The 8635-nt window shown below is 40.7% G+C and overlaps 1 protein-coding gene across 1 annotated transcript in view; it reads right to left on the bottom strand.

Moving 5' to 3' along the window:
* Positions 1-6050: 6050 nt before the first annotated feature.
* Positions 6051-8635, bottom strand: part of LGR5 (leucine-rich repeat containing G protein-coupled receptor 5) — a 151402-nt gene continuing 148817 nt past the window's right edge. Inside the window, exon 19 of the mRNA XM_014531688.1 lies at positions 6051-8635. This exon is cut by the window's right edge and continues 31 nt beyond it. Coding sequence (XP_014387174.1) covers positions 7781-8635 — 855 coding nt within the window. The 3' untranslated portion in view covers positions 6051-7780.

The following is an 8635-nucleotide window of genomic DNA, read 5'->3' as shown; positions in this document are numbered from 1 at the left end:
GGCCCTTCTTTTGCTTCTGTATCTTGTTTCCTGAGCCCACCCAACCTGGCTGGCTCACTTCTACAACCTCTATAACTTTCTAAGTAAACTTTCTCCCTCTCTCTCTCTTTTTTAAAAGGCTGTTGTTTTATTTTTTAAATATATATTTTTATTGATTTCAGAGAGGAAGGGAGAGGCAGAGAGAGATAGAAACATCAATAATGAGAGAGGATCATTGATTGGCTGCCTCCTGCACACCCCACACTGGGGATTAAGCCCACAACCCGGGCATGTGCCCTTGATCGGAAATCAAACCCCGGACCCTTCAGTCCACAGGCCAACATTCTATCCACTGAGCCAAACCAGCCAGGGCTAAGATAGAAACATCAATGATGAGAGACAAGCATTAATTGGCTGCTACTGGTGATCAAACCCACAACCAGAGCATGTGCCCTAACCGGGAATCGAACGGTGACCTCCTGGTTCATAAGTCAATGTTCACAACTGAGCCACAACTGCCAGCTAAACTTTCCTTTATAGTTTGAGTTCTTGCCTCTGAATTCTTTTTGCTGAACTCAAGAACCAAGGTCCAATTGCGCTGCCAACCCTGCCAGTAACAATATAACCTTGGAGAGTTGATAGCGTTTCTTCAATAGCTTTAGGGAAGAGTCAGAGGTGGTCAAGAGCTGAAGTCTCTAAGAAGGGGCAAATTTAAGGCACAAGTCTTTATCTTTCATCGTCACTGAATGGACTGACTGAATGCCCATCATGACACACAGCTATGTGCTCTAGTTTTCATGATGTTGATTTAAGATTTTATTGCCTTTGCCTAGCTGGTGTGACTCAGTGGTTGAGCATCGACCCATGAGCCAGGAGGTCACAGTTTGATTCCAGTCAGGACACATGTCTGGATTTTGGGCTTGGTCCCCATTAGGGGAGGCAACTGATCAATGATTCTCTTATAGATGTTTCTCTCTCTCCCTCTCCCCTCCTCTCTGAAATCAATAAAAACAAAACAAAACTTGGCCAATATTTTTTTTAAAAAAGATTTTACTGCCTTTCTCAGCAATTTACTAAATTTCTAAAATTTCTCCTATAATTCTGACACTAATTCCAATGTGTGGTTCCTCCCACCACCTCTTCAGATGCCAATTGCAAGTCCCAGGTTGTTACTTGTGCATCTGACAAGCTGGGTGTAGGTGGATGTTCCAAAGACCCCCTCCTTGAGTTCAATTAATTTGCTAGAGTGGCTCACAGAACTCAGAGAAACATTTTACTTACTAGATTACCACGTTATTATAAAAAAGATATAGCTCAGAAACAAACCGAAGGAAGAGATGCATAAGGCAAAGTATGGGGAAAGGGCAGGGAGCTTCCATGTCCTCTCCAAACGTGTCACTTCTCTCATCTCCACATGTTCACCAACCAGGAAGCTCTACGAACTCTCTGCTTTAGTTTTTTATGGAGGCTTCATTACACAGGCATGAATGGTTAAAGCTTGGCTAACGGTGATTAAACTCAATCTCCAGTTCCTCTCCCCTTCCTGGAGGTTGGGGGTGGGATGGGATGGATGGAGGAGGGGGTGGGACTGAAAGTTCCAACCTCTAATCACATGGTGGTTCCCTGGCAATCCTTAGGTGACCTTGGGACTTCCCAAAATTCACCTCATTATCATAACAAGAGACACCTTCCAGGCTCTCATCACTTGGGAAATTCAAAGGATTGTAGAAGCTCTGTGCCATGAAGGGGGACCAAAACCAAATATACATTTCTTATTATCAATCACAATATCACACCCTTCAGGAAGACTAACACAATAATTCATTTAAAACATTGAGAATTGAGAAGTTAGCCATTATTTGATCTGGCTTCTCACTCACTATAATGGACTTTCTTTGATATCCAAGACATCTGATGAATGAATCTTACTTAGATTAAGCTCACCTCTGTCTTTCTGAATCGTTCGCCAACTAGTTCTTGTTCACTGAAAGAGTAATTCAGCTTATTCCATGACTGCCTTTCAAGTTCGATTAAATAAAACCCAAGTTTTAATCCTAGCTCCTCATCTTTGACCTTAGATGTCACCTATCACTTTCACTCTCAATTTCTTCATCTGCAAAATGGCAAGTCCTGCTTTGCTCATGTCATAGGGTTGTTGAGAAAGGGCAAAACCAGACACCATTTATTAAATATTTACTGTGTTCCAGGTGCTGTAATGAGAACTTTATACACACTGAGTTATTAATACTCCCATCCCTATGAGACTGGTGGTATTTTCACATGGGAGACAGTTGAGGCTGGGTAGGTAGTAGGTAGTAAGGTGGTAATAAAACCAGGATTTGAATGCAGGTCTGTCTGGTAGCAAACCCTTGGGCTTAACCATTTTACTCTTTGGTCTGCTATGGACTGGTATTTAAGAAGGCACTAAGTAAATTTCAATTATTCAAATATTTCAAATGTTTTCCTTTAGACCAGTGGTTCTCAACCTGTGGGTCGCGACCCCTTTGGCGGTCGAACGACCCTTTCACAGGGGTCGCCTAAGACCATCCTGCATATCAGATATTTACATTACGATTCATAACAGTAGCAACATTACAGTTATGAAGTAGCAACAAAAATAATTTTATGGTTGGGTCACAACATGAGAAACTGTATTTAAAGGGCCAGAAGGTTGAGAACCACTGCTTTAGACTGTTTTTCTTCAGGTGAAACATTTTGGTTTTTCTCAATTATTTTTTGGTGAGTTATTATTTCCCTACTCAATATCATTAGACTCATTGTCCTCATGGAGAGACATGTTTTTCATGTCCCACTTAAAATGTAGTAACCAGAACAGAAGTCATGTCCTCAGGTGACTAGAGCTGGAGAAACCCATATTCCATAATGTTTCCCGGCTCATCACATCTATTTTCCACCAGTTTCTGAATCCAGATAAGCTAAAGCTTTGTTATTCTCTCACCCAGTTGGCTTCAAGGGCCAAACATGCTAGAACGTGTGTTTGAGTCGAATGAGTCAGTGTAGAATCTGAGTTCAATATCTTCAGAAATGTTCACAAAAAGGACATTGAAGCAGGGGTGTGGTTACAGAACCTCCAACCCCTTCACTTACAGGGAAACGCTACCGTAACCTAACTGTACTTTAGGGCCTCTGTAGCCTAAGGGAGAAACTTGTTGGTGTTTAGTGGCTTGGAGGGAGATAGTCTCTTTTCCTGACAAAGTTGACTGTAAAATAAAATTTCTGAATTCTAAAGAGCACGAATGGAGCTAGAATGAGCCCAGTGAGCCCCATCAAAGCTAATAGGCCCCTGAGCTACAAATAATGAGCAGATTAACAAAAACCACAAGACTGTTATTTTTTCAGACGTTAGAGCTTTTTTAGTTCTAAATGAACAGGGTTTTGCTAATTTTATTACCTTTTACTGCCATGTTTTTCTATTTTTGGCCAAAACAAAATGAAAAGATATTTTCTATTTCGTATAAGAATGGTTTTCCCCAGTAACACTTGTGAGAAAAAAACATGTGTTATAGCCACTTAATATATTTGTATGTTAAAATGCCACTCAAAACAGTTTGTTGTAGGTGAATAGAGGGGCTAAAAATGGTGAGTTTTATTGATGGAACTGGTTGAATGCTAAAGCAAAGGTAGCTCCTTTTTGAATAAGATCCTAGTTTAGCAGGTGCCTTTCCTGAGAGATCTTTCTTGACGTCTGTATCTAAAGTAACATCCCTATCACGGTCATGCCATTCAGATTCATTTTCTTCATCTTTCCTTCAGAATTTCATTATTTATATTTGCTTATTGTCTATCTCTCATCCACTGGAATGCAAATTCCAGACCTTGTCTTGTTATCCCATGTGCAGAGAACACTCCCCATGATAGTCATGGTGTTGACCGAATGAGTCCATTTTTGAAAGCATAAAAAATTATTAACCACTTACTCTAGGCTAGCCCACTAGTTTATGTTCTTTAGATTTTTTTTTGTTTTTGTTTTTGCTGCTCATAAGTCAGTCAATGTTTATTATATATCTTTTCTCCTTTTCACTGTAGATTTATTTATTTGTGGGTGTAATTCCAGTCATTCTGATTTTCTGTATTGTAGTGGAGAGCCTTTAGTAGACACTTAATAGAGCAGTGTTTGGTGTGAGGTGTAGTATAACTAGATTTTCTTAATGAAGCAATAGAGTTTAAGGATTTTTAAATAAATAAATTTGAGTGGATTATTTTCCCCTTTAAACATTATTTTAAAATATTTTTATTAATTTCAGAGAAGATGGGAGAGGGAGAGATAGAAACATCAATGATGAGAGAGAATCATTGATTGGCTGCCTCCTGCATGCCCCCTACTGTGGATAGAGCCCGCAGCCCAGGCATTTGCCCAGAGCCGTGACCTCCTGGTTCATAGGTTGATGCTCAACCACTGAGCCACACCAGCTGGGCTAGAAAAGTATTTAACTAACTTCTTTTCTTGAGTGTGAGAGAAAGGGGTGGGCTTCCGGGATATGTTCCTAACTTTGGGCACCCAAAAGCAAATATGTTGAGAGGAAAAACTGAAATCCATTGCTTTGGAGACAACTTGGTTATTTGCTACCTGGGCTAAGAGGAGTTAAGTTAAGAGGAATGAGAGTGTGTTCTAGTCCTTGTTTCAGCTGAAGACAAAGTGTCGACTGTACAGTAGGACTCCATTGGATGCTTGTTAACTAGGTTAGATTGAAGCATGTGGTTATACTAGTATCTGATGGATGGTGGGAAACTCAGTGCTAGGTACCCTGAGGAACCTTAGTAAATATGGGTTGATCTTAATAATAATGCTGGGCCTCCAACAGTACTTAATGGTTTCATTTTCTAATCTGTAAGGGGAGATCAGGAAAAACCCTGCTGAAACTGGGAGGGTCTGGCCCAAAGTGTTTATAAAAATCATTTCATATCTTATGTTTTGGGGAATAGAAACCAAAGGGGAACAGTGTATTTCCTTATGCCCTGGGAGTTTCATGTCCTTATGTTTTGACCTTGACATGGTCATGGAATATGGTGTGTTTTTTGTTTTTTGGTGCTGAATAATAGCTTTCTTTTTTTTTTCTTTTTAAAAATCTTTATTGTTGACAGTATTACATAAATAATATTTTTAAATTTATTTTAATTTTTATTGAATTTATTGGGATGACATTGGTTAATAAAATTATATAGGTTTCAAGTATAAAATTCTATAATACATCATCTATAGTTATATATATACTCGAGGCCCAGTGAACGAAAATTCGTGCACTTGGCGGGGGAGGGGGGAGCAGTCCCTTGGCCCGGCCTGTGCCCTTTTGCAGTCTGGGACCCCTTGGGGGATGTCCCCCTGCTGGCTTAGGCCTGCTCCCTGGGGGATCGGGCCTAACCTGGCAGTCAGACATCCCTCTGGCAGCCCAGGAGCCCTTGGGGGATGTCTGACTAACAACTTAGGACCACTGGGGAGCAGGCCTAAGATGTTAGTTGGACATCCTTAGATGGACATTCTTAGCGCTGCTGCTGTATTGAGTGTCTGCCCCCTGGTGGTCACTGTGTGTCATAGCGACCAGTCGTTCCACCGTTAGGGTCAATTTGCATATTACTCTTTTATTATATAGGATATAATATATAATTTTAATTTTTTTATTTTGCGAGTACGCTTATTAAAGCTGGGGACAGTGAAACAAAGGAAGGGCTTAGGGTAGAAGAAGCAATGGGAGACCTAGGTGAGGTTGCTTTGGCTCTCTAGAAACGTTATAGGAAAGAAGTGATCCAAGGTGGGTCTGCTGTCACCTCACTGGAGAATAAGAGAAAAAAGCAATATGTTTTCTTTAAAGGAAAATTTTATAGAAAAACCATGTTCATATTAAATAATTTTAAGGTTGATTTGGTATTTATATATTTCTATTTTTTTCTTTTCACATTGCACAAGAAATAGGTTCTGGCTATGAAATCCAAACTATCCCTGGGACAATCAGCTTCACCGAGTCATTTGTCATGACAAATGGCTTATCAATCACAGTTAAAACAGTCCAGGATTTGGTTAAGACATTTTTTTTCGTTCTTGTGGAAGATTTACTTCTTAAGGTAAGTCCAGAATATCTAACATATTGAGGTGTAAATACTTAGACAGAAAGTGTACTTACATATCAAAAGTCAAAAACATTTAGGAGACCATATATTTGCCTATGGGCTCAATGAAAGATTTAAAAATATTTTCTTTTATAGCCACACATTTTATTACAAATTTCTTTATTTTGTACCCAATAGAAAAGCAAGTTTGGAATCTATTTACAAGTACTATACACTTACATATATTATATACAGTTAATGAATTTAAAGAAAATGGGCAGAGAAACAATATATATGGAAGAATATGCCACTGTACATGGTTTATTATCATGGTCCTTTGTATTACTGAATCTTTACCGTAGTAATAAATACAGTTCTATATTTACACATATTATAAAACATCTCATAAATGTATTTCTTTCACTTCCAAGTTAAAACATCTGATCAAAATAAACATGCTTATATAAAAATAAATCTACCTAACAGTCTTTTGGTTTGAATGTATTGAAGCTAATGTAGTATAATAAAGTTACAAATTAATCCTTTGACCTTTAGTATTTAATAATCTTGCCTCTTAAAATACCTAACACATGTATTAAATATGGAATAAGCAGAGAAGTCATGTTCCTGACATCAAATGAGTTGATCCAAAGACAACACAGCTAAAACCAAGCTAAATAAACAGGATAATATGTTACCAAGTCTCTGTTGAGTCCAAAGTGATTTCAGACATTGTTGCTAGAGCTACTGGAGATGCATGTGTGAGAAGTTAGGTTGGTGGATTTAATTTATGTCATGTCTGCATTTGATCATTACCTTAAGACACACATCAGTTTGAATCAACTGATAAAACCTCTTTCGAAAAATGTGTGCTCGCCCAGGAGAAAGAAAAAAGAAATCCCAGGCTGCTTACCATATTCACTAGGTATGTCCATTGCCGGCAACGGACTTTTCTTCTGAGTTTTGGGCACCAAGGAGTTAAAATGAATTCAACAAGGCATTCCTCACCTGGAGAGGGTTGCCTTCATGGCAATTTAAGAATTTTAGTTCCTCTTCCTCTCAAAATATTTGTAAGCAGTTTTATTCCACCGAGGATGCAACCATCTAGTGCTGATAAATAAAATCCGGCGTTTCTAAAAATGATGTGAATGTGAGCAAATTAATAATGCCTTATATTATCCATTCACTGGGTTGAGGGGAAATGGGTGACATGGAAGGATCCTTTTTGAGGAAAGGCAAAGGAGGACTAAAACATCTCCACGTGGTCATTAAAATGAAATCCTGTTGGTTACAACTTTACTTGGTACCATAGGCCACTTAAAACCCTTATTTTCCTAATACTCCCCAACCATCTTTTCATCTTTTGAGAAGTTGGGGAGTTGAAAACCTTTTTTGTGAATAAGGGTCTCCCTCCGCCCCGCTACCCCTTAGAGTGGTGATTTTAAAAAGAATTCAATTGAAATAATGGAGAATCTCTTTTGAATATTTCCATCTGCTTAAAAAAAAATGGGCTTCCCTAAATAGTGTGACTGACCTATTTCTTTGCTGAACAAATTATACAAGCAGCATTTAGACTTATTTTTCACTCCAGTCTCAATAGATTTCCACCTTTTTTCCACTGAGATACATATATATATATTTTTAAACAAGTTTCAACTCTGTTTAGTTACTGCTCAGATATACCCGACCTCACATTTTGGGGTTTTCAATTTTTGGAAACTTCTTCTCTCGCATTTCATTAGAGACATGGGACAAATGCCACAGATGACAGATGACAGCTTTCGGTCATCGGGTAAGTGGATGGCGACCCCGCGTTGGAAGGCAGGTCGTAGGCGATGCTGGCGCTGGTGAACGTCACCAAGGCTTGGGTCGAGTCGCAGGACTGCTTCTCAACATCGTCAGAGTTGATGGACATCAGGCTCGAGTGCTTGGACCTCGTCCAGAAGTGGGCTTGCTTCCCCAGGCTCCCCAGATCCTCCTTGAAATGGGGGTTGAAGAGGATGTAGAGAAGGGGGTTGAGGCAGGCAGGGAGCGGGCCAATCACCAGGAGGATGAACTTGATGACCTCGGGACCGATGAAGGTGAGGTTCAGCAGGGAGGAGAAGGACAGGAAGGCCACAGGGCAGTAAAGGATACAGTTGGTGAAGAGCAGCAGGGCGATGTGCTTCACCATAGAGCAGTCCCAGATGTTCTCCAGGTCTCCCTTCTCCAGGTTGCAGTAGAGCTTGGTGTAGGCGACGGTCATCACGAGGAAGCAAAGGGAGTTGAGCAGGACCAGCGCGACCATGTAGCCCGTGGTGCTGGGCTCCCCGAAGGGCAGCGGCAGGCAAAGCGGGGAGGCGCTGTACTCGCTGCCGCCCAGCAGGGGCACCGTGGCGATGGTCAGCGCCAGCACCGCGCACAGCAGGATGATCGCTTTCAGGCTGGAAAAAGCTTTCGGCTCGAATTTGGCAGAGCATTTCACCGAGAACCCACGCTCCAGGGCTGCCAGAGTCAGCAGGAACACCGACGACTCCGAAGCAAAAATGGATAAGAACCCGACGACCTGGCAACCCACCCCCTGCTCCCACCACGCGCCGTGCCGCGCGAAGCT

The sequence above is a fragment of the Myotis brandtii genome, unplaced genomic scaffold (genome assembly GCF_000412655.1).
Source record: "Myotis brandtii unplaced genomic scaffold, ASM41265v1 scaffold82, whole genome shotgun sequence".
In the NCBI taxonomy this organism is placed as follows: Eukaryota; Metazoa; Chordata; class Mammalia; order Chiroptera; family Vespertilionidae; genus Myotis; species Myotis brandtii.
Note: the sequence above shows the minus strand (reverse complement) of the source record. Positions and strands in the feature narration are given on the sequence as shown.